At 38.7% G+C, this 25,810-nt stretch overlaps 4 protein-coding genes across 4 annotated transcripts; all 4 read right to left on the bottom strand.

Moving 5' to 3' along the window:
• Positions 1 to 4,849: 4,849 nt before the first annotated feature.
• On the bottom strand, positions 4,850 to 22,373 carry LOC149160911 (glutathione S-transferase L3-like). Its single transcript, XM_089434734.1, has 4 exons — positions 22,290 to 22,373; positions 22,092 to 22,199; positions 21,879 to 21,956; positions 4,850 to 5,014 (listed from the first exon to the last, which is right to left on the bottom strand). Exons 1-4 carry the CDS (start codon positions 22,371 to 22,373, stop codon positions 4,997 to 4,999), a joined length of 288 nt encoding a protein of 95 aa, XP_089290860.1. The 3' UTR covers positions 4,850 to 4,996.
• LOC149160913 (glutathione S-transferase L3-like) lies at positions 5,056 to 10,730 on the bottom strand. Its single transcript, XM_089437602.1, has 10 exons — positions 10,681 to 10,730; positions 10,513 to 10,578; positions 10,337 to 10,397; positions 7,284 to 7,367; positions 6,151 to 6,249; positions 5,809 to 5,920; positions 5,624 to 5,700; positions 5,426 to 5,533; positions 5,213 to 5,290; positions 5,056 to 5,073 (listed from the first exon to the last, which is right to left on the bottom strand). The coding sequence occupies exons 1-10, from the start codon at positions 10,689 to 10,691 to the stop codon at positions 5,056 to 5,058; spliced, it is 714 nt and encodes a 237-aa protein (XP_089293728.1). The 5' UTR covers positions 10,692 to 10,730.
• Positions 7,924 to 10,264, bottom strand: LOC149160914 (glutathione S-transferase L3-like). Its single transcript, XM_089437603.1, has 7 exons — positions 10,151 to 10,264; positions 9,018 to 9,116; positions 8,676 to 8,787; positions 8,491 to 8,567; positions 8,293 to 8,400; positions 8,080 to 8,145; positions 7,924 to 7,941 (listed from the first exon to the last, which is right to left on the bottom strand). The coding sequence occupies exons 1-7, from the start codon at positions 10,262 to 10,264 to the stop codon at positions 7,924 to 7,926; spliced, it is 594 nt and encodes a 197-aa protein (XP_089293729.1).
• LOC149160912 (glutathione S-transferase L3-like) lies at positions 10,766 to 21,366 on the bottom strand. The gene is made up of 6 exons (XM_089437601.1): positions 20,688 to 21,366; positions 20,352 to 20,463; positions 11,333 to 11,409; positions 11,135 to 11,242; positions 10,922 to 10,999; positions 10,766 to 10,783 (listed from the first exon to the last, which is right to left on the bottom strand). The coding sequence occupies exons 1-6, from the start codon at positions 20,865 to 20,867 to the stop codon at positions 10,766 to 10,768; spliced, it is 573 nt and encodes a 190-aa protein (XP_089293727.1). The 5' UTR covers positions 20,868 to 21,366.
• Positions 22,374 to 25,810: the final 3,437 nt, after the last annotated feature.

Genomic DNA, 25,810 nt, shown 5'->3' with positions numbered 1-25,810 from the left:
TAGGGATGAAATCTGATCCTAGTGGGAGCCTAAGAGTCTTAGCCTGTAAAGAGAAGAAACATGATTGCAGGATTTCTGTATAATGAGAATGATCAACATGCTACATTGTCTTTGCAAAACAATATCACTGTTTAGCTATCAAATTGAAAAACTGCGAGAAGAGAAGGTTTCATGTGCCCCAAGCTGGTGAGTTTAATATTATCTGAAAATCCATTAATTTATCCTATTCCAGAGAACTTTCTAATCGAGCTCAATGCTTTGAGGGTTCTTGATCTCTCCCATACCCAAATAGAGTCACTGCCAACATCGGTCACTCAACTCACATTGCTTGAATTTCTCACATTGAGTTCTACTAACATCAAGGAATTGCCTCCAACTATATTCAGTCTTTCTAGGCTTAAATTCTTGGATCTTTCAGACTGCAAAGTCTTAACATCATTGCCAAGTGAGATGTATAAACTCACTTCGTTGAAAAGACTACAATTGAGTATTAGTATGGAAAAAGCTTTGAATGATCCCACATATGTTGTGGCTCTGAAGATCTCACAAATCTTATAGAGCTCCATTTAGTCTTATTTTCATAATTTGATGCACTAGCAATCATAATGGGAAATTGGCCAGAAATGAGGCAAAATTGTTAGATTTAATAAGACTAGCATAACTCATACTCAGAAATTCGATTCAACCATCACATGAAAAATATAATAACATTCACACAATTAATATTAGTAGAATGACAAATATAATAACATTCACACAATTAATATTAGTAGAATGACAAAGGTGTTATAGGATCCACAATTTACTGTTAATTACAATAGCAAAAGGAATTGAGTTTCGATCCAATTTAGATCTTGAAGAATATGGTTCTAAGGGGCTTCAATTCACACGTACGTATGATTCATGAATCGACCCAAGCTTCAACCAAATTTCAACTTGTAACCAGAGAATATGTAACAATTAGAATTGTATCAATTTCTTCCAAAGACAATCAATGTTCCTTTTATATTCAACTTTGGTCTGTTTCTCAATGTGCTTGAAGGTGAGATATCATTTGGTCATGGAAGAAACCCTGAATTAAGAATAAATTATATGACTGGGTAGTGATAGTTGGGGATGAAATTTGATTCTAGTGTGAGCCTAAGAGAGCCTGTAAAGTGAAGAAACATGATTGCAGGATTTCTCCATAATGAGAATGATCAACATGCTACACTATCTTTGTGAAAGAATATCACTGTTCAGCTATCAAATTGAAAAACTGCCAGAAGATTTCATGTGCCCCAAGCTGGTGAGTTTAATCTTATCTGAAAATCCATTAATTTATCCTATTCCAGAGAAATTTCTAATCAAGCTCAATGCTTTGAGGGTTCTTGATCTCTCCCATACCCAAATAGAGTCACTGCCAACATCGGTCACTCAACTCACATTGCTTGAATTTCTCACATTGAATTCTACTAACATCAAGGAATTGCCTCTAGCTATATGTAGTCTTTCTAGGCTTAAATTCTTGGATCTTTCAGACTGCAAAGTCTTAACATCATTGCCAAGTGAGATGTCTAAACTCACTTCGTTGAAAAGACTACATTTGAGTATGGGTATGGAAAAAGATTTGAATGATCCCACAAATGTTGTGGCTCTGAAGATCTCACAAATCTTATGGAGTTCCTTTTAGTCTTATTTTCATAATTTGATGCACTAGCAATCATAATGGGAAATTGGCCAGAAATGAGGCAAAATTGTTATATTTAATAAGACTAGCATATCTCATACTCAGAAATTCGATTCAACCATCACATGAACAATATAATAACATTCACACAACTAATATTAGTAGAATGACAGAGGTGTTATAGGATCCACAATTTATTGTTAATTACAATAGAAAAAGGAATTGAGATTCGACCCAATTTAGATCTTGAAGAATATGGTTCTAAGGGGCTTCAATTCACACATATGTATGCTTCATGAATCGACCCAAGCTTCAACCAAATTTCAACTTGTAACCAGAGAATATGTAACAATTAGAATTGTATCAATTTCTTCCAAAGACAAACAATGTTCCTTTTATATTCAACTTTGATCTATTTCTCAATGTGCTTGAAGGTGAGATATCATTTGGTCATGGAAAAAACCCTGAATTAAGCATAAATTATATGACTGGGTAGTGATAACTAGGGATGAAATCTGATCCTAGTGGGAGCCTAAGAGAGCCTGTAAAGAGAAGAAACATGATTGCAGGATTTCTGCACAATGAGAATGATCAGCATGCCAAAACAACTCCAAAAATCCCCTGTCTCGGGGTCAGCTACAAATTCGCCATCCTCAATTGTAGCCACTTCACACTTCCCATCATGATAATTATCTCTGATATATTGAAGAACCTCTAATATTTTAGCCTTCTCTTGAGAGGATGAGTTGGATCCATTAAACTGAAATCCTTTGGATTTTGTATCTTCTTTCACTGATGTTGTTGTTGCCAATGGAATGCTCATGACACATCATATTAGTGTTGCTCTCATCTAAGGCATGTTTTGTTTTTTTCTAGTTGGCAATTGTATGTTTATACTATACAATTTTTTTAACAGGTAGAAAGTTGGCTTTATACCATCAATATTCCTCGGCTTTATGCTATCAATATTCCTTTGCTTTAAGTTAACCAAACCAATAAATGATGGGGCATGTTGATTCCCTTCAGATGGTATAAGAAGCATTCAAGAGAATAAAATGGCTAATGTTGGCCAGCCTGGGGCACTGCTGGAGTTTTGAGGACCAATTAGTTTGGAAAACTGATTGACATCTTTTCATATGATTGAATTTGGAAAGGGAAACTATCTTCTCATTGGAAATGAAATTTCAGAGTATAAAGGTGTGGACGACATGTGTCTATTTTTTTCTATAAAACCTAATAGTTAGGCATCTTTGCCATAAACTGAAAGAACATGACTCTGGTATTCATTTGAGTTAGACTAAAGAACCCATTTAAGTTGAGAAATCAAATAACTTTTTCTGTAATTAGGACTTTCTTATAGTTAGCCCATTGATAGTGTGTATTCAGATCAAACAAAAAAACCCATTGATAGTGTTTATTCAGGTCAAACAGAAAAACTCATTTGTGCTGATTCATACAATTTTGATTAACACATTCGTATGCTTGGGGATTCCTATTAAGATCCATTGTTGCTGGTAAGAATTCAGGGCACATCAAAGAACTTAATTGTAATGGCTCAGCCTGGCTCGAAACAATTTAAAAAAGAAAAACAAATTGTATCTATGGAGGCAATATTAAAGAGTCTATTTTAAAGAATCCATCTAGGGCTTACCTCAAGATACATATCAAAGGCTCTGTAAAGCACATCACAGGAATCTATGGCATTATCTGTCAATGATTCAAGAAGCAACTGAAATTTGTAGGGCTTGAGATTGACATCGGGGGCCACCTCCGTAATATACTTGTTCATGAGGCTACCCACCCTCTTTAGCCGACACTAGTAGAAAATGCCAAAAGTGGGCTCGGCAGTGCCTGTGCGCAATTCAGGCACAAAAACCATCACCTGATCCATGAGGAAAATCTGCACATATCTGAGAACAAGATCCACATCATAGAGGCAACCCATCCCCAAGGTGCAGGAATCAATATGTTATCCAATGTAGCATTGTCCAACTGTGATCCAATCATATTGTCTAGTTGTTTCCTGCATAATTTAGAGGCATTTAACACAGTGGCCACTCTTAGGTTCCCAAACAAGATCCTGCATGTGACTGCTGCTCTCTCCAAAAGAATGAAACAAACCCACAACAGTTTCGAGATCTTCCCTTTGCACTTTCTGGGCATAGTGGTGCATAATCTGCTCATCCCTCCCACATTTTCTCTTGAGGGATATGGAGCTGTAGCCAAGCATTGGGCAAGCGAGACTTTAGGTAAATGTGAAATAAATCTGAAGATAACCTAGTGGTCCATTTTCACAGAGCAACCCATCCTGCATGTGACTGCTGCTCTCTCAAAAAGAATGAAGTAAACCCACAACAATTTCAAGATCTTCCCTTTGCACTTTCTGGGCATAGCAATGCATAATCTGCTCGTCCCTCCCACATTTTCTCTTGGGGTATATGGAGCTGTAGGCAAGCATGGGCAAGGGAGACTTCAGGTAATATGAAATAAATCTGCTGATAACCCAGTTGTCCATTTTCACAGAGCACCCAAGTTCATCCGCAGTTCCAGTACCACCTGCAGCAGTTCGTTCTCGTGATTCAGTTGTTGATTCAGCAGTTTCACCCATTGAACCAGTAGCAGAGCCAAGAACAGTAGTAGAGTCATATGTCAACGAAGCAGTAGTATGGTATATAGAAGCAAAGGCACAACCAATAATTCCAAAAGCAGTCGATCCAGCACAAGCAGTTAAAGCTCCAACAGTAGTTGTTTCTGATCAAAAAGTAGTTGTTTCTAATCGAAAAGAGGTCAGGGTGGAAGAAGCAGTAGAGTGAAAGGGAACGAGTAAGACTGCTGCTCCACGAAGGTATGCATTTTTGTTATAACTGTGTCCCATAACGATTTAACGAATTATTAATCTAAGGGCACAAAAAACTTTAATCGTCTAACATCGGATCTAACGCCCCAGATAGAGACACGATAGCAATTTGGGGAATGGTTTTCAAAAGGGAACGCCTTACGGCGTAAATAAACACATTCTATTGAAATATATATATATATATATATATATATATATATATATATAGAGAGAGAGAGAGAGAGAGAGAGAGAAATAATATATAGAGATAATAAACACATTGTTATATTTAAGATATTAATTTTATTAATAACTATTAACTCCATACATGCCAGTGTATGGACAGCGGTATGTATCATTAAAACTTTTGCAACTACAAAAATTATTACAAGTTCTCTTTTACAAATATAAACATAATTTCTCCTATCCAATAGATTTTATTGTACTATATGTAGGCAGCCTTCAATCATTTCTACATCCCGCCATCACAGTTATTTTGCATAATTAGCCTGCATAACAACAAAGATAAATCAGTTGAAGATCTTTTATATTATTTTGCATAATTAGCCTGCATAACAACAAAGATAAATGAGTTTAAGATCTTTTATATCATTTCACACCTAGGCAATGCAATATAAGAAAAAATGTATAAAAGATGCATTGTGAATCAACTTTATGCACAGTATGTATCATTAGAATCAAGCTACCAGTATCCTTTTGTATGTTTCAACAATTAACTTGGGATCGGATACTGTTTTCGCATATCCTTCAATCTTATGTAATTCCTGTATTCAAGGCAGAATACTATTAAGCATTTTTATCACATAAGCACAAAATCTATTATAAAAATCGAAAACCAATCATTTTTGCACCCCGCTGGAAATAGGGAGTAATGCAAATAAAAGAGAAGTTTAACTTGCCTGAATCCATTTCGATAGTTTCGACCTACCAGCTATGGTATCATAATTCTTTAATGTAGGAAGCACAACATGAAATCTTTCAACGAAAGGACCATATGCAATGTCAACCTGCAGTGATGTTATACATCTCTAAATTGTCAATTGGGATCATAATATAATATAAGGTCAAATGGAAAACAACATATAAAGATGGCGTACCACACTGAATTGACCCAAAAGGAAAGGCCTGTCAGAAAACTTTCCGAGAGCATTTTCCAAATAATCAAGAGCAGGCCCTGTCATGATGGGAAGTGCATTTATATTAATCCACACTCTTCATAATCCATTGAATATAAGACATCTTATTCAAATGTATGAGATGGCTTCTGAAAAATTGTTCTTACCAACTTCTTGTGCAGTCTCAGAATCCGGCTTGGTCAAAGCGATGAATGCATTTTTTGTAAAAGTATCTGTATACTTCAGTAACTCATTTGCAGCCTCTTTTTTCGCAGGATCCTGTTTAATGGCAAGAAAGTTATAGAGCATAGACTCTGGCAGTAAAGCTAGACAATAACTCCTAAAGGTATTACAGCTCACGTTCCAACCCTACCCTGCTTCCCTGAAAAAGTCTCTAACGGCTTCAACATTATAAACTAAAATTGACAAATACGAAGTGCCTGACCATTGAGACACTTTGATTTAGCTAATGACCTAAATTAACAATATTCAGGTAGGGTAACACATACCGTGGGAAAAAGTTTAGGTCCTTCAAAATTGTTCTCGAGATACTCAAGTAAATCCAGACTCTCTCCTGTGACCTTGCCATTGTGCTCAAGAGAAGGAACCTGAAAAATTGAAAATAGTGAGTTATTTGCAAGTTCCGCTCTATATCTTGCAGACATTTGGCCCTTTTGTAACATTTTATATTTGGCACTTCTATTTCTGCACGTTCCTTGCTTGAAAGATTAGTGATGATCACATAAAAACACACAATAAATAGGTCTTCCTAGCTGACTAAGAATGTTAAAAGCAATCCCAAATATGTGTTGGTCTTTCTTATTCCATGCCCAAATTGTAAAAGGCTAAAACCGTGATGATCAAAAACTCATTGCAGCCTCTCAAGCAATAGTGAGAGGATGGCTCATAAACTTGGAGTATCATTTGAACTCTAAGCTTCAAACCTATCAGGACACAGTGAGAAGTGTGTGGATCTTAAGCTTGGAGTTGCATCTGAACCCTAAGCAATAGTATGTTATCTCATAAATCACTTATTAATTCAAGTTGCATCTCACAACATACTAATTTGTAGCCAACACAATGCACATATATTAAAAGATTTGGGTTTGTGGCAAGATAGACCCCAAATTTGGCAAGGTAATAACCTTATCCAGCTCATGCAATAACCCTATGATTCCCACCCCAATTTACTTGGTCATAGATCAAATCTACTGAGCCAAATAGAATACTCTATCAATTAACAAAAGGTTGCTAGACTGCTTGTTAATGTGCAAGCGTGTTCCCTTTTACCTGAGCTAAGGTAAAACGAGGACCAACCCATATAATTTATCTTTTGCATCTACTTGGATCAAGATAAGAAACTAATAACAAAGTTTTTACACTACAGGCCCTAATTACATAGCAATTAAACCATGACCCAAATAGCGGATCCAACTGCTCTTGAGTAACTAAAAGAAAAATAAAATTAGATAAACATAGAAACAAGAGCCAACCTTGTTTAGAGGATAAACTAATAACAAAGATTTTACACTACAGGCCCTAATTACATAGCAATCAAACCATGACCCAAATAGCGGATCCAACTACCCTTGAGTAACTAAAAGAAAAATAAAATTAGATAAACATAGAAACAAGAGCCAACCTTGTTCGGAGGATAAACTTTCTCCTTGTACCATGCTGGTCTGTCTTGCAAATCAATCGTAACTATCTGAATCTCACTAAGACCCTGCATTTTATTTTCAATCGTTTCAGACCCTGCATTTTATTTTCAATCATTTCAGTCATTGCATAATGGTATCTTATATCAATAGAAGAACTACCCACACAAAATAGGGGATCAACATGATAAAAACCTTGATGTTCCTGGCACTCCAAACTCGTTGGGCATATGGGCATGTCACACTGATATACAATCTACAAACCCCAGATCAATTTCAGTATTTAATCGCTAAACAGAGTATGATACTATACACCTTCCAACAGAAAGTGATGATTTAGATACAGTAACGATAAAAATTTAGCTACCCACCTAGTCGTTCCATCAAACAATGGAGGAGGCTCCGATTTGGACGTGAGAGCGCATGGAATTGCATAGCTGGAGTCGAGCAATACGATGCCACAAAAAATATTTTGGTAAATCGGGTACAAGTTTGGATATAATAAATTAACTATATAATCAAACAATGTAGTGACTTACAGTGCTGCCATCTTAACCTGGTTGCAGTGTTCTGGTAATCATCATAGTCGTTTTCAAACCACCCTTCTACATCCCGCCATCACAGTTATTTTCCATAATTAGCCTGCATAACAACAAAGATAAATGAGTTTAAGATCTTTTATATCATTTCACACCTGGGCAATGCAATATAAGAAAAAATGTATAAAAGATGCATTGTGAATCAACTTTATGCACAGTAATATAATTAGAATCAAGCTACCAGTATCCTTTTGTATGTTTCAACAATTAACTCAGGATCAGACACTGTTTTCGCATATCCTTCAATCTAATGTAATTCCTATATTCAAGGCAGAATACTATTAAGCATTTTTATCACATAAGCACAAAATCTATTATAAAAATCGAAAACCAATCATTTTTGCACCCCGCTAGAAATAGAGAGTAATGCAAATAAAAGAGAAGTTTAACTTGCCTGAATCCATTTCGATAGTTTCGACCTACCAGTTGTGGTATCATAATTCTTTAATGCAGGAAACACAACAAGAAATCTTTCAACGAAAGGACCATATGCAATGTCAACCTGCAGTGATGGTATACGTCTCTAAATTGTCAATTGGGATCATGATATAATATAAGGGCAAATGGCAAACAACATATAAAGATGGCGTACCACACTGAATTGACCCAAAAGGAAAGGCCTGTCAGAAAACTTTCCGAGAGCATTTTCCAAATAATCAAGAGCAGGCCCTGTCATGATGGGAAGTTCATTTATATTAATCCACACTCTTCATAATCCATTGAATATAAGACATCTTATTCAAATGTATGATATGGCTTCTAAAAAATTGTTCTTACCAACTTCTTGTGCAGTCTCAGAATCTGGCTTGGTCAAAGCGATGAATGCATTTTTTGTAACAGTATCTGTATACTTCGGTAACTCATTTGCAGCCTCTTTTTTCGTAGGATCCTGTTTAATGGCAAGAAAGTTATAGAGCATAGACTCTGGTAGTAAAGCTAGACAATAACTCCTAAAGGTATTACAGCTCACGTTCCAACCCTACCCTACTTCCCTCAAAAAGTCTCTAATGGCTTCAACATTATAAACTAAAATTGACAAATACGAAGTGCCTGACCATTGAGACACTTTGATTTAGCTAATGAACTAAATTAACAATATTCAGGTAGGGTAACACATACCGTGGGAAAAAGTTTAGGTCCTTCAAAATTGTTCTCGAGATACTCAAGTAAATCCAGACTCTCTCCTGTGGCCTTGCCATTGTGCTCAAGAGAAGGAACCTGAAAATTTGAAAATAGTGAGTTATTTGCAAGTTCCGCTCTATATCTTGCAGACATTTGGCCCTTTTGTAACATTTGATATTTGGCACTTCTATTTCTGCACATTCCTTGCTTGAAAGATTAGTGATGATCACATGAAAACACACAAGAAATAGGTCTTCCTAGCTGACTAGGAATGTTAAAAGAAATCCCAAATCTGTTTTGGTCTTTCTTATTCCATGCCCAAATTGTAAAAGGCTAAAACCATGATGATGAAAAACTCATTGCAGCCTCTCAAGCAACAATGAGAGGATGGCTCATAAACATGGAGTAGCATTTGAACTCTAAGCTTCAAACCTATCAGGACACAGTGAGAAGTGTGTGGATCTTAAGCTTGGAGTTGCATCTGAACCCTAAGCAACAGTATGTTATCTCATAAATCACTTATTAATTCAAGTTGCATCTCACAACATACTAATTTGTAGCCAACACAATGCACATATATTAAAAGATTTGGGTTTGTGGCAAGATAGACCCCAAATTTGGCAAGGTAATAACCTTATCCAGCTCATGCAATAACCCTATGATCTCCACCCCAATTTACTTGAGCATAGATCAAATCTACTGAGCTAAACAGAATACTCTATCAATTAACAAAAGGTTTCTAGACTGCTTGTTAATGTGCAAGCGTGTTCCCTTTTACCTGAGCTAAGGTAAAACGAGGACCAACCCATCTAATTTCTCTTTTGCATCTACTTGGATCAAGATAAGAAACTAATAACAAAGTTTTTACACTACAGGCCCTAATTACATAGCAATTAAACCATGACCCAAATAGTGGATCCAACTGCCCTTGAGTAACTAAAAGAAAAATAAAATTAGATAAACATAGAAACAAGAGCCAACCTTGTTCGGAGGATAAACTAATAACAAAGTTTTTACACTACAGGCCCTAATTACATAGCAATCAAACCATGACCCAAATAGCGGATCCAACTGCCCTTGAGTAACTAAAAGAAAAATAAAATTAGATAAACATAGAAACAAGAGCCAACCTTGTTCGGAGGATAAACTTTCTCCTTGTACCATGCTGGTCTGTCTTGCAAATCAATCGTAACTATCTGAATCTCACTAAGACCCTGCATTTTATTTTCAATCGTTTCAGTCATTGCATAATGGTATCTTATATCAATAGATAGAAGAATTACCCACACAAAATAGGGGATCAGTGTGATAAAAACCTTGATGTTCCTGGCACTCCAAACTCGCTGGGCATATGGGCATGTCACACTAATATACAATCTGCAAACCCCAGATCAATTTCAGTATTTAATCGCTAAACAGAGTATGATACTATACACATTCCAACAGAAAGTGATGATTTAGATACAGTAACGATAAAAATTTAGCTACCCACCTGGTCGTTCCATCAAACAATGGAGGAGGCTCCGATTTGGACGTGAGAGCGGGTGGAATTGCATAGCTACAGTCGAGCAACACAATGCCACAGAAAATATTTTGGTAAATCGGGTACAAGTTTGGATATAAAAAATTAAATATATAATCAAACAATGTAGTGACTTACAGTGCTGCCATCTTAACCTGGTTGCAGTGTTTTGGTAATCATCATAGCCGTTTTCAAACCATCCTTCTACATCCTGCCATCACAGTTATTTTGCATAATTAGCCTGCATAACAACAAAGATAAATTAGTTTAAGATCTTTTATATCATTTCACACCTGGGCAATGCAATATAAGAAAAAATGTATAAAAGATGCATTGTGAATCAACTTTATGCACAGTAATATAATTAGAATCAAGCTACTAGTATCCTTTTGTATGTTTCAACAATTAACTCGAGGTCGGACACTGTTTTCGCATATCCTTCAATCTTATGTAATTCCTGTATTCAAGGCAGAATACTATTAAGCATTTTTATCACATAAGCACAAAATCTATTATAAAAATCGAAAACCAATCATTTTTGCACCCCGCTAGAAATAGAGAGTAATGCAAATAAAAGAGAAGTTTAACTTGCCTGAATCCATTTCAATAGTTTCGGCCTACAAGCTGTGGTATCATAATTCTTTAATGCAGGAAACACAACATGAAATCTTTCAACGAAAGGACCATATGCAATGTCAACCTGCAGTGATGCTACACATCTCTAAATTGTCAATTGGGATCATAATATAATATAAGGTCAAATGGCAAACAACATATAAAGATGGTGTACCACACTGAATTGACCCAAAAGGAAAGGCCCGTCAGAAAAATTTCCGAGAGCATTTTCCAAATAATCAAGAGCAGGCCCTGTCATGATGGGAAGTGCATTTATATTAATCCACACTCTTCATAATCCATTGAATATAAGACATCTTATTCAAATGTATGAGATGGTGTTGTAGAGAAAAGTATCCGACACGGAATGACCCTATCCCATTCTAAGGGTGATAGTACCTCAGCAACAACTGAAATTAAAGCTATCTAAGATTTCTTCTTTATGAAAGTAAACAGGGGAGAAAGAGATCCACCAACCGATGTCTTTCGCTAGTGTTGATCCAATCTTCTCTCCTTGCCGCTTGCTCCCAGCTCCTTGCTCTTTCACTGGCCCAGCTACACAAAGGTCCTGCAAAAGCACAAGAAAGGGAAACTACAAGAAGCATACATCCATAATTGATTCAAGGATTAGAATAAATCAAATATACAAGCATCAATACACCATTAAGATACATGCATATAGAATAACCTCAAATGCTTTATTAATGGAAGAAGTAACGTTCTGAGAGTGTTACAACCATAAGAGGCCCAATCCAGCAACACCTCCCAGCAGAAAGAAATCTCCTCTTCACCTCCTTCAAAGCAATCACCCAATAGTTCTAGACTCAAACCAACAACACTTCCTTACATTCACAAAATTCCAGCCCCCTTAGACCTCATGAGAGAGCTCTATATATAGGATATTTGGAGAAAGGATGAGTCAGCTTGAGACTGACATGAAGCTGACTTGTGTCCTCTCCCTCTTCAGTTATACTCCAGTTCTTGAGTCCACTTGGAGATCCTAGCTTCCACTTGGAGTTTAAGGACCTCTTACTCATCATAGGGCGAATTTGCTGATCCAAGTGTCATTTTGGAAGCTTCCTGGGCACCTGACACTTTGCAGAATGACTGTGCCACTTGGCCAATCTCGCCCAGCGCAGGTAGCCTTCATTAGATTTGACATTCAGCGTAGGTACAGAGTGGAGCAGTTGACATTCAGCGCAGATGCTCAGTGGAGCAGTTGACATGATCCTGAAATTGCTTGTTTTTGAGTGTTTTCAGGTGGAGAACTGATCTGAAGTGCTGTGGTTTGCTGACCTTGTTCCTCTAGGGGTAGGAACAACATGTTTAGGGACTTTGGATCCCTTAGATTATTGACATTTCATGCTTCATGCTGTTAGGCACAAAAATGTCTATAACAGTTGCCCCCTAAAGTATGAGGTCGTTTATCGGGTGAAATGCTTTATCCAGAGGATCCGAAGTTCATTCAATCGCTGAGAGGTGTCCTGTAATAAAATACAATACAATACATTATTTTTCATCTTGTTTTCATGATCTAGCTGAGGCGGGCATTCCCATGCTCAGCTTTATAAATACATTTTGGTACATAGAACAGACGATCGTCTGATGGTAGACTGATAATTCTCTGCTAAAATTATCATCCTTTGAGTAGGATGATCATCTGCTGCAATGATGTACATAACAAATGTCTTTATGTCCTGAATGTATATCGCAGCCCGGATGGATGAAACTAGATCCGGGGTCTTCAAACTCGTTCGATCTTCACTCTAAGTACAAGTCGATCCATGTGAGAATTGCGCTGAAGTCGAACATGGAAAGACATCGCTTGATTACCGGTCAATAATGTAAACTGTTAACAAGCGCGAGAGGAATCACCAATAATGACAATGACCCTCAAGGTACTGCAGTACAATTCACGTGGTGTGAATAAAGGACTTGGCGTCGAACACCACGCAAAATCTTCTGGTCGAAGGTCATTGATGTATACCTATCGCCGGAAGTGAGAAACTTGCCATTGAGGCATGCAAGCTTCAAAGTACTGAAGGGGTTGTTCCTAGATCAACTTCTTGGATAATGAGCTGAAGTCGACAAGAAGCGATCCGTCAAAGGAGGGCCTTAATGAATCCCACATCAATGACACGGAACGGAGCTAATGATTTTAGTGGAGGTGAAAACAAACTGTGACATATGACTCAGGGTGGCGACCATGAATGGATGAAGGATAATGTATGGCAGTGGATGGGACACGGTTGACTCTTTCTGAACGACATCTCTTGAACATATAACGACACTGATGCGATGGATCGGTAGCATTACCCCAAATGTGGATGGTTTGGCGAGGACCATGGTGATGAGACCGGTGAATGAAAACAACCCAACCCGATGTGGTACGGAGGAAAAGTGTCATGTTCAAGAGCGACTTGCTACCATTAAAGCTTTGAGGTTCTCCCAATTTTTCCCCAGTCATTTCTGACCAGTACCTCTTTATTTTTGTCAAGCTTGAGGAGGATAACATATGCTTGTTCTATAACCTGCCCTTCGGGCAAGCCCATCGCTATGTTTTAACGAGCCTAGCGATAGGGAAACTCGTTCTCGTCTAAAGACAAGTTTGTCGCTATTTAATCATTTTAACGAGTCTAACGACAAGGAAAACTCGGTCCTTTTCAATTTTAGAGAGTCTGAAAAGGTACAGAAAGTTAACTCCAAAATTCCTTTTTCGTAATCTAATCCCTTAAGTCCGAAAAAGTATAAAACAATACAGAAGGGATGAGTGTTTGGTACTTTTAACGAGCCGATCAAAACAAGCGCTCGATCTTTTTGTGCAATAATCCCTCAGGTCCAAAAAGATTAAAATCTAGAGGAGGAATAGCTCTTCCGGTCGTTTAACGAGCTTGAAGGCCAAAACTCGACAATCTTTTCATATTTTACGAGTCAGTTGAAAAGAGCTTAAAGAAGACTCGTCTTTCGAGGAACGAGTGATGAACAGGGATAGCAGCTGATTCCAGGTACAGGTTGGAATTTTCCAATCACGGCAGTGTCACAAGGATGGCTAGGTGAAATCACTCTTCGCAGCTGTTCCTCAAAATGGGTAAACAATCATATGGAGGTGAACGATCGGCCAAATGAAAGTGGAGGTGGCAGGTGCAAAACACGACCAAGGCTTTTATGGTTGATCAGGTTACATACTTAATGGTTATTTACCGAGATGGGTTCATTTTTTAATGAGCTTGAATGCGCCAAAACACTGCTCAATCTTATGTTTATTTTTTAACGAGCATGAACTATGTGCTAAAACTGCTCGGTGATAAGTTCGCATGCCCCCAGCATAATAACGCAAATCGAGGTGCATGCCCCCCAAGCTTCATTGCATTCAACTCGGTGGTTGGAATGAAGGTTTACCTTTGAGAAAGGGGATTTGTTTCATTTTTTAATGAGGTTGACACAAGATAAGAACCGTCCTCGGACTCCTTGTTTCATTTTTTAACGAGGTTGACATGAGATAAGAACCGTCCTCGGAGTCCAAATCCATCAGACATAGAAGGTTTCATATTCCACTTTGGCCACTTCCGCCAGATTACTTGGAGGTGGTAGGGCAAAAGTACCCATTAAGGCAGGGTCTTTTAGGAGACCTAGTCCGATATTTTGGAGCGAATGATTCCTTCCATGGATCATTGGAATGTTTCCTGTAACTTGTGAACTGTTGGGGAGAAAAGTTTGTTGGTCGACGATTGTAATTCCTCCTTGGAAGGGAAATGCAATCTTCCTGAAGTAGGTCGACACAACTACGGCCATGGCATAGATCCATGGTCTTCCGAGTTGGATGTTGTAATCGAGGTTTCCATCAATTACTTCAACATCAATTCCTACTGTTTTGCCCCCCAGTTCAACTTGCAAGTTACTTAAAATCCCGTATGGAGTGTATGATCGTCCATCAAATGCTTTTAACGTCGTTGACGATTTCGACAAGGGTGGTGAGCCTAAATCTTTCCAGCAACTCATCGACATAAGACATGTAGATGCCCCCTCATCAATAATCGTTCGATGAACAGTTTTGTTGAGGGCTTTCACTTGAATAAGGAAAGCTAGTTGAGCTGGTAACTGAGGGTCATATCCTTTATGATCAAAGGCGACAAGATTGGAATCCATTGGGTCAATTCCACCTATTGCTGATAATAAAGCTTGTTCTTGGGAGAAGCAATTTTGCGGTACCTCAAGTGTCGACATAACGGACGGCGATTGGGCCAGGTCCTCTATCTGTGCTATTTTCGCACAAGGATTAAATGTCAATTTGTATACTGCTCCCTTTTGCGACTTTATTATTGGCTCAGGGACGATGGGTGGCACAACTTCGGTCAAAGTTGTTGTCGAACTACTAGGTTGTTCATTAGCCTTATTGTTCGACAGCTTTGGATTCCTGTAATCCTTATTCCTCGTCAAAGCATTATTTTGCTGCTTTGAGGTAGACAACATAAGCACTTGGGATCGGGAAGCATTTTCATTAGCAACCAGATTTTGACCTGGATTAGGAAACGGATTGGTCAATACTGCTGGGGTTTTTGATCTCTTAAGGAGTTTCTTAACTTCAGCTATATGTGGACAATCTTTCGTCCAATGATCCTCATCGCATATATGACACCCTGCTGGGGGTTTCCTTTTTCTCCCTGTCTTTTTCTTCTTGCCCCCTGGTTGCTTCAGTTGTTTGCCCTTGTCGGTTGACATGGCATTTACTTTTGAGGCAAGAAGTTCTTCATTTGCATTTTGACTATAAATTTTGTGCTTGCCAATCACGCCATCGCCGGCGTGAGAGTCATTGTTTGATTTAGGAGGAGGAGGAATTGAAAATTCTGGTCTAGGAGCGTCGGGTATTTTGTCGTAGAGCGTGCCGGACTGAGTATAAACTAAGTCCAAATACTGTGCACGAGCGATAACTTGCTCCTCTGTTACGACTCCCCCCTTGGCCACATCTTCCGTTATAGCAGGAAGTAACGACTTTATAAACCATTCAGCTAACAGCTGATCGGGAACATACGTTTTTACCATCCTACGACGACGTCGCCACTCATGTATATGATCAGATATGTGGGTGGCAGTCGTCTGTTTGAAGTTGGTAGGGAGTTCTGTTCCCGTTTCATACCTTATCGGTAATTGAAAATGGGTTAAAAAGGTTGTGGCTAAGGTACTGAAGTTGTCGAACGAAGCTCTAGGCAATTCAATGTACCATTTTGCCGCTGGACCCGTTAACGTCCTCTGAAAGAGGCGAAGTCTTATCGAATCATCATTCAGAGTGTTCGATGAACACCATAGATGGAATGTCATCACATGATTCGATGGATCTTCACCCGGATTTCCATTAAATTTAGGAATATCTGATGGAAGTTTATGCGGAATCGCTGGCCACCAAGGGGCATAAGCAATTGGATCATTCGTCAGCCGGTTTAGATCTGGTAATTCTAGAGTTGCTACAAAGGGCAACTGTTGGTTCAGGTTAGGCGAAGCATATCCAGGATAAGATGGTATCGCCTGAGCAATGGGTCTTTGCAGACCAGCATAATGCTGGCAACTTTGACAAGGTTGATGGGCATAACCATTATAGTATGGTTGCCCATTACTTACAAAGACTTGTTGCTCAGGTCCTTGATATGATTGCTGGAATGGCGGTTGTTGAGATTGAACCAGCTCTGGTTGTTGGACCATTTGCTGTTGACCAATACTGGATGATTGACCGGGATGAGGAGTCACAGTACGCGTTTGAGCCTGAGTCACTCCAGATAAGGAGGCACTACCCTGAGATCGTGATTGAGTCGTTGAGACAAGAGGTTGTTGTATTGCAACCTGAGAAACTTGGGGTTGACACACAACAGGTGGAGCTTGTACTTGCGACACATTCACTATAGCAGGTATGGTGGGAATATTCGACACAGGGTGTACTGGTTGCATTGAATATACAACCCCTGGTTGTTGAGGCAGTATTGGTACCCAACCTCTGGATGTAATTCCAGTTTGACCTGAACTTTGTTGTAAACTCCCATATGGTTGTTCTCTGGGAGGGAACAATGAAAGAGCATACTGCCCTCCATATGGTGGAAATCCAGTACTTAAAGGGTAAATTGGCCTTTGAAGACACATTGGATCAATTTGTTGAGTTTCAACATAAGAAATACCAGATGATAATCCGGATGAAGAAATAGGAACTAACCATGTCGTTGTCCCTGATTGGACTCCGGCTTGTTGTTGACAATTTGCCGGGACAGATGGTATACCAGCGAACATTGTTGGAGTAGCAGTAGGAGGCTCTGCTGCTGCTGTGTCGGACGACACAGTCCTAGATGTCGACGGTTGTTCAGACATATCTAGTCTATCCAAAATATTTCTTAGCGATTCTACAGGAACTTCCACTTGTGGTGGACTAACTTCGAAGATCAACGAGGGAAAGGTGATGATTATTCCGCTTAAAATAAATTTTATAACGACGCTTTAGAGACAACTTGCTTTTTCAGTTTTAAAGATTCGAGAAAAAGCTAAAGATGACTCTAGTCTCCTTCGATGTTTTAACGAGCCCGAAGTGACAAATGCTCGGATGGACTTTTTTAGTTATAGAGTTTGAAAAAGGCCAAAAGAAACTGCTCTGGAGATCTAGGCAGAGGGTGTGCCAAACCTTTCGCAAAACCACAGAATACGTTTTACGGTACGGGTGGTCGATCTTCGTGAATGCTGTGTTCACTGCATTGCGATCAGTAGGGCGGCCGACACGGCTTCCTATGGATAAAAGATATATGCCTATAGGGGTCTCCCAATATATACGCGACGGTACGTGGGAGCACAAGTCCGTATTAGTGCCACCGACTCTCAGGAGGAATCACCCACCTTCGTCGAGATCGACAGTCACTACGTTTAACGACGCCGGAACACGTCTCTAACTTAGACCTCTATGTGTTTGCGTTATGTTTCAAAGCATTGTTAGGTTCATTCAATATATTTTAAGTTGATCTTTTTAAAGTTTGCCTTTCAAGGTTCACCACGAGATGTTTGATACAAATTCCTAAATGCAGTCTAAGATGAGAAGCAAGCTTTTTCAATCTTTTCGACTTATGAAAATCTTAACTACTGAGGGAAAAGAAAGACAACATCTTTTCACACAGATCAAAGAGCATACACTAATGCACTTTTTCCCTAAATCAACATACAAACTTACATGCAAAATGCAAAATGCAGGTATTTCTTTTCTCTTTCTTAATGTTGGTGCGATACAAAAAGAAAGCTGTTGTATAATTTCGAATTCAATTTCAAGTGAAAGCAAACAAGCTTGTCCAAAATCAAAAGACACCTTAAGATTTACTTGTTTCGACACTAGAAATATATAAATTTAAACCATATGATGAAAGCAAAAGCTCAATCAGCTATGAACAGCAAATAAACTAACTCTTAAGATCAAAACGACACTTAATCACAGGTCTAGACCTAAGAGGCCACAGCAAGACTAGTTCACTTTCGTTATGGGAAACTGCAAATGATACAAGAAATACACAAAGAACAAACACAGTTTCTTTATACAACCGAGGCGGAATAGTGGCAAGGAAAGTTGGTTTCAGATAGGCCCACTGACTGGTAACAAACAGCAAAGAACAAGAGTGAAAACAAGGCAAGAAACAGCAGGAAACCCCAGTAGTACAGTGTACCACTGGTTCAGCACAGGTAAAGGACTGTCAGATTGACATTCAGCACAGTTCCCGAAGGGACTACCTGCGCTGAAATGCAGACTGCCTTTGTACAGCCTGCACTGAAGAACGAGACTTGCGTTTTTCACAGTTTCTGGGTCACAGATTGCTCAAAAATTCACAGTTTTTGCTCAAATCAGAAGCTATCAGTCAAGGACACACTAAGGGATGACAAGGAGGATGAAAAGCTATCACTAAGAGCTTATTAGAGTCCTTGTGGATCAGCTCTTCAAATCATAAACTTGCCGAGAAACTGAGCTAGAGTAGCTGCCCTCTACTTTGTATTTGAATGACTCAAACACAGTTCGATTCGGTACTCTCTTTGTTTATGAAATGAATAGCAAAAAACACAAACAACCAACAAGATACGATTCCCCAGCGGAGTCGCCAATTTGTTGTAGGGAAAAGTATCCGACACGGAATGACCCTATCCCACTCTAAGGGTGATAGTACCTCAGCAACATCTGAAAGTAAAGCTATCTAAGATTTCTTCTTTATGAAAGTAAACAGGGGAGAAAGAGATCCACCAACCGATGTCTTTCGCTAGTGTTGATCCAATCTTCTCTCCTTGCCGCTTGCTCCCAGCTCCTTGCTCTTTCACTGGCCCAGCTACACAAAGGTCCTGCAAAAGCACAAGAAAGGGAAACTACAAGAAGCATACATCCATAATTGATTCAAGGATTAGAATAAATCAAATATACAAGCATCAATACACCATTAAGATACATGCATATAGAAGAACCTCAAATGCTTTATTAATGGAAGAAGTAAAGTTCTGAGAGTGTTACAACCATAAGAGGCCCAATCCAGCAACACCTCCCAGCAGAAAGAAATCTCCTCTTCACCTCCTTCAAAGCAATCACCCAATAGTTCTAGACTCAAACCAACAGCACTTCCTTACATTCACAAAATTCCAGCCCCCTTAGACCTCATGAGAGAGCTCTATATATAGGATATTTGGAGAAAGGATGAGTCAGCTTGAGACTGACATGAAGCTGACTTGTGTCCTCTCCCTCTTCAGTTATACTCCAGTTCTTGAGTCCACTTGGAGATCCTAGCTTCCACTTGGAGTTTAAGGACCTCTTACTCATCATAGGGCGAATTTGCTGATCCAAGTGTCATTTTGGAAGCTTCCTGGGCACCTGACACTTTGCAGAATGACTGTGCCACTTGGCCAATCTCGCCCAGCGTAGGTAGCCTTCATTAGATTTGACATTCAGCACAGGTACAGAGTGGAGCAGTTGACATTCAGCGCAGATGCTCAGTGGAGCAGTTGACATGATCCTGAAATTGCTTGTTTTTGAGTGTTTTCAGGTGGAGAACTGATCTGAAGTGCTGTGGTTTGCTGACCTTGTTCCTCTAGGGGTAGGAACAACATGTTTAGGGACTTTGGATCCCTTAGATTATTGACATTTCATGCTTCATGCTGTTAGGCACAAAAATGTCTATAACAGATGGCTTCTAAAAAATTGTTCTTACCAAGTTCTTGTGCAGTCTCAGAATCCGACTTGGTCAAAGCGATGAATGCATTTTTTGTAAAAGTATCTATATACTTTAGTAACTCATTTGCAGCCTCTTTTTTCGCAGGATCCTGTTTAATGGAAAGAAAGTTATAGAGCATAGACTCTGGTAGTAAAGCTAGACAATAACTCCTAAAGGTATTACAACTCACGTTCCAACCCTACCCTGCTTCCCTCAAAAAGTCTCTAACGGCTTCAACATTATAAACTAAAATTGACAAATATGAAGTGCCTGACCATTGAGACACTTTGAATTAGCTAATGAACTAAATTAACAATATTCAGGTAGGGTAACACATATCGTGGGAAAAAGTTTAGGTCCTTCAAAATTTTTCTCGAGATACTCAAGTAAATCCAGACTCTCTCCTGTGACCTTGCCATTGTGCTCAAGAGAAGGAACCTGAAAAATTGAAAATAGTGAGTTATTTGCAAGTCCTGCTCTATATCTTGCAGACATTTGGCCCTTTTGTAACATTTGACATTTGGCACTTCTATTTCTGCACGTTCCTTGCTTGAAAGATTAGTGATGATCACACAAAAACACACAAGAAATAGGTCTTCCTAGCTGACTAGGAATGTTAAAAGCAATCCCAAATCTGTGTTGGTCTTTCTTATTCCATGCCCAAATTGTAAAAGGCTAAAACCGTGATGATCAAAAACTCATTGCAGCCTCTCAAGCAACAGTGAGAGGATGGCTCATAAACTTGGAGTAGCATTTGAACTCTAAGCTTCAAACCTATCAGGACACAGTGAGAAGTGTGTGGATCTTAAGCTTGGAGTTGCATCTGAACCATAAGCAACAGTATGTTATCTCATAAATCACTTATTAATTCAAGTTGCATCTGACAACATACTAATTTGTAGCCAGCACAATGCACATATATTAAAAGATTTGGGTTTGTGGCAAGATAGACCCCAAATTTGGCAAGGTAATAACCTTATCCAGCTCATGCAATAACCTTATGATCCCCACCCCAATTTACTTGGTCATAGATCAAATCTACTGAGCCAAACAGAATACTCTATCAATTAACAAAAGATTGCTAGACTGCTTGTTAATGTGCAAGCGTGTTCCCTTTTACCTGAGCTAAGGTAAAACAAGGACCAACCCATCTAATTTTTCTTTTGCATCTACTTGGATCAAGATAAGAAACTAATAACAAAGTTTTTACACTACAGGACCTAATTACATAGCAATTAAACCATGACCCAAATAGCAGATCCAACTCCTGCCAATGACTTACAGTGCTCCCATCTTAACCTGGTTTCATTGTTCTGGTAATCATCATAGCCGTTTTCAAACCACCCTTATACATCCCGCCATCACAAATATTTTGCATAATTAGCCTGCATAACAACAAAGATAAATGAGTTTAAGATCTTTTATATCATTTCACACCTGGGCAATGAAATATAAGAAAAAATGTATAAAAGATGCATTATGAATCAACTTTATGCACAGTATGTATCATTAGAATCAAGCTGCCAGTATCCTTTTGTATGTTTCAACAATTAACTCGGGATCGGATACTGTTTTCGCATATCCTTCAATCTTATGTAATTCCTGTATTCAAGGCAGAATACTATTAAGCATTTTTATCACATAAGCACAAAATCTATTATAAAAATCGAAAACCAATCATTTTTGCACCCCACTAGAAATAGGGAGTAATGCAAATAAAAGAGAAGTTTAACTTGCCTGAATCCATTTCGATAGTTTCGGCCTACCAGCTGTGGTATCATAATTCTTTAATGCAGGAAACACAACATGAAATCTTTCAACGAAAGGACCATATGCAATGTCAACCTACAGTGATGGTATACATCTCTAAATTGTCAATTGGGATCATAATATAATATAAGGTCAAATGGCAAACAACATATAAAGATGGTGTACCACACTGAATTGACCCAAAAAGAAAGGCCCGTCAGAAAACTTTCCAAGAGCATTTTCCAAATAATCAAGAGCAGGCCGTGTCATGATGGGAAGTGCATTTATATTAATCCACACTCTTCATAATCCATTGAATATAAGACATCTTATTCAAATGTATGAGATGGCTTCTAAAAAATTGTTCTTACCAAGTTCTTGTGCAGTCTCAGGATCCGGCTTGGTCAAAGCGATGAATGCATTTTTTGTAAAAGTATCTGTATACTTCAGTAACTCATTTGCAGCCTCTTTTTTCGCAGGATCCAGTTTAATGGCAAGAAAGTTATAGAGCATAGACTCTGGCAGTAAAGCTAGACAATAACTCCTAAAGGTATTACAACTCACGTTCCAACCCTACCCTACTTCCCTCAAAAAGTCTCTTACAGCTTCAACATTATAAACTAAAATTGACAAATACGAAGTGCCTGACCATTGAGACACTTTGATTTAGCTAATGACCTAAATTAACAATATTTAGGTAGGGTAACACATACCGTGGGAAAAAGTTTAGGTCCTTCAAAATTGTTCTCGAGATACTCAACTAAATCCAGACTCTCTCCTGTGGCCTTGCCATTGTGCTCAAGAGAAGGAACCTGAAAAATTGAAAATAGTGAGTAATTTGCAAGTTCCGTTCTATATCTTGCAAACATTTGGCCCTTTTGTAACATTTGATATTTGGCACTTCTATTTCTGCACGTTCCTTGCTTGAAAGATTAGTGATGATCACACAAAAACACACAAGAAATAGGTCTTCCTAGCTAAATAGGAATGTTAAAAGAAATCCCAAATCTGTGTTGGTCTTTCTTATTCCATGCCCAATTTGTAAAAGGCTAAAACTATGATGATCAAAAACTCATTGTAGCCTCTCTAGCAACAGTGAGAGGATGGCTCATAAACTTGGAGTAGCATTTGAACTCTAAGCTTCAAACCTATCAGGACACAATGAGAAGTGTGTGGATCTTAAGCTTGGAGTTGCATCTGAACCCTAAGCAACAGTATGTTATCTCATAAATCACTTATTAATTCAAGTTGCATCTGACAACATACTAATTTGTAGCTAGCACAATGCACATATATTAAAAGATTTGGGTTTGTGGCAAGATAGACCCAAAATTTGGCAAGGTAATAACCTTATCTAGCTCATGCAATAACCCTATGATCCCCACCCCAATTTACTTGGTCATAGATCAAATCTACTGAGCCAAACAGAATACTCTATCAATTAACAAAAGGTTGCTAGACTGCTTGTTAATGTGCAAGCGTGTTCCCTTTTACCTGAGCTAAGGTAAAACGAGGACCAACCCATCTAATTTCTCTTTTGCATCTACTTGGATCAAGATAAGAAACTAATAACAAAGTTTTTACACTACAGGCCCTAATTACATAGCAATTAAACCATGACCCAAATAGCGGATCCAACTGCCCTTGAGTAACTAAAAGAAAAATAAAATTAGATAAACATGGAAACAAGAGCCAACCTTGTTCGGAGGATAAACTAATAACAAAGTTTTTACACTACAGGCCCTAATTACATAGCAATCAAACTGTTATAGGCTTTTTTGGGCCCTACAACCCCAAGCATGAAATGTCCATAAACCAAGGGCTCCTAAGTCCCTAAAAGTGTTGTTCTAACCCCTAAAGGAACAAGGTCAACAGATTACAGCTTCTCCCAGAAGTTCTCCATGAGAAACTGCTCAGAATTGGTCAAAACAGGATCATTGCAGCTGCTCCACTGGCTAAGTGCGTTGCATCTCACCCAAATACACTGTGAGGGTGCGTTGCATTTCAAAAGTCCCTTCTGTGGGGTGCGATGGGCGAGAAATGACAAATGGCAGTGTCATTCCACGAGGTGGAGAGGCAATGGAAGCTTCCAGAATCTTCTCCTGTGACACTTGCCTCACTGAATTCGACCAAGGATGAGTAAGAGGCCATCAGTCTCCAAGTGGAAGCAAGAACTATCAGAGAGAAGACACTAATCAAATCACAAGTTGACTCATCCCCCATACAGATATCTATATATGGATCCCTCATCCCAGAGTCCAGAGGCTGGAAATTTTCATATTGTAAGGAATTGTTGTTGGTTTCTTGAGATAAACATCAGATTGTTGGGTGATCTAAGCTTTGTTTGAGGTGAAGAGGGGCTTCTTTGCTGGGAGGTTGATGCTGGGTCGGAACAACTGGTTGTAACTCCTCCTGGCTCTTTTCTTGTTTATCAATAGAATCTATTTGAGTTTTCCTCCATGCTTTTGTATCATTGATGCTTGTTACATTTCTATGGTCAATTTACATCTGATCCTAGATTGTTTATGGTTATAGATCCATGTCTTTGTATAGTGCTATGCTTCTGTGATCTTACAGGTACTTTGTGAAGCTGGACGTGCAAGGGAGCAGGTAGCTGAGGACTATCAAAGAAGAGAGGGATCGAATCAAGAGATTAGCGCAAGACAGAGGTTGGTCTTTCTATTCCTCTCTATCTATAATTCATAAAGGAAAAACAAAAGTAGCTTTTCTCTATTTGTTTCTAAGGCAGCTGTCACACCTTAGTGGGATAGAGCAGTTCTATATAGACACTTTTCCCTGTAAAAAAATGGCGACTCCACTGGGGACATAATTAGTTTGTTTGTTTATCATTCTTTGTTGTTTGTTTCATAAACTTACAAGTAGCATTCGAACTACATTTGCCATAACAAATGCAAAGTAGACAACTGCTACTTCAATCCATCTACTGGATCTGTTTATGATTTAAACAACTGATTCACAAACTATCTGATTGCCCTTGTGATAGCTCTTAGATCCTCCTTAGATCTACCCCTGATTGTTGCATTACTGATTGCTTTTTACTCGGCCAAAACCCAAGAACTGAACTGCAAACTGTGACCCGGAATCCGAACAGAGTCTCGTTTCTGGCCCAGCGCAGGTACTGTTCAGAGATTCTGAATTTTAGTGCACTTCCCGAGTGGACAACCTGCACTGCATTTCAGATTCTCTGTGTTACAGGTGCGCTGATCAGACTAGCTCTGTGCAGTTGTGGCTTCTGTGATTCATTCTTTCCAGTTCTATTCCTGAATTTTGCTGCCTGTGATCAGTATATGTCTGTTTGAAACCCCTTTTCCTTACTGTTATTCCGCCTCCTTTGTACAAAAGAACTGTAGATGTTTTTGTGTGTTTGTTGAGTCATTTACAGTTCTCCTTTGCAAAAGTAGCATAATCGTACTGTCGCCCTTTGATTTGAAACTATCGCAAGTGTCGATTTCAATCGTAGGAAAGAGTTTGATTGCTGTTGATGGTCGATTATCCTGTTACTATTGCTTTTGGTCTGAATTTGTAATTTTCTAGTGTCGAGAACAAGTATTCATTTCAAAATCGTAAGGTGTTGTAATCGTCTCCATTTTTTATTTCGAAAAGAAACTTGTTGATATTTGTCGCTTGAAAAGAAATTCAGATTTGTGCATCAACTTTCTTTTTAGCATTCATATACTAAGAAAGTC

The sequence above is a fragment of the Pinus tabuliformis genome, chromosome 5_2 (assembly GCF_031772625.1).
Source record: "Pinus tabuliformis cultivar Carrire ecotype Pingquan chromosome 5_2, CPIR1, whole genome shotgun sequence".
NCBI classification, from domain to species: domain Eukaryota; kingdom Viridiplantae; phylum Streptophyta; class Pinopsida; order Pinales; family Pinaceae; genus Pinus; species Pinus tabuliformis.
Note: the sequence above shows the minus strand (reverse complement) of the source record. Positions and strands in the feature narration are given on the sequence as shown.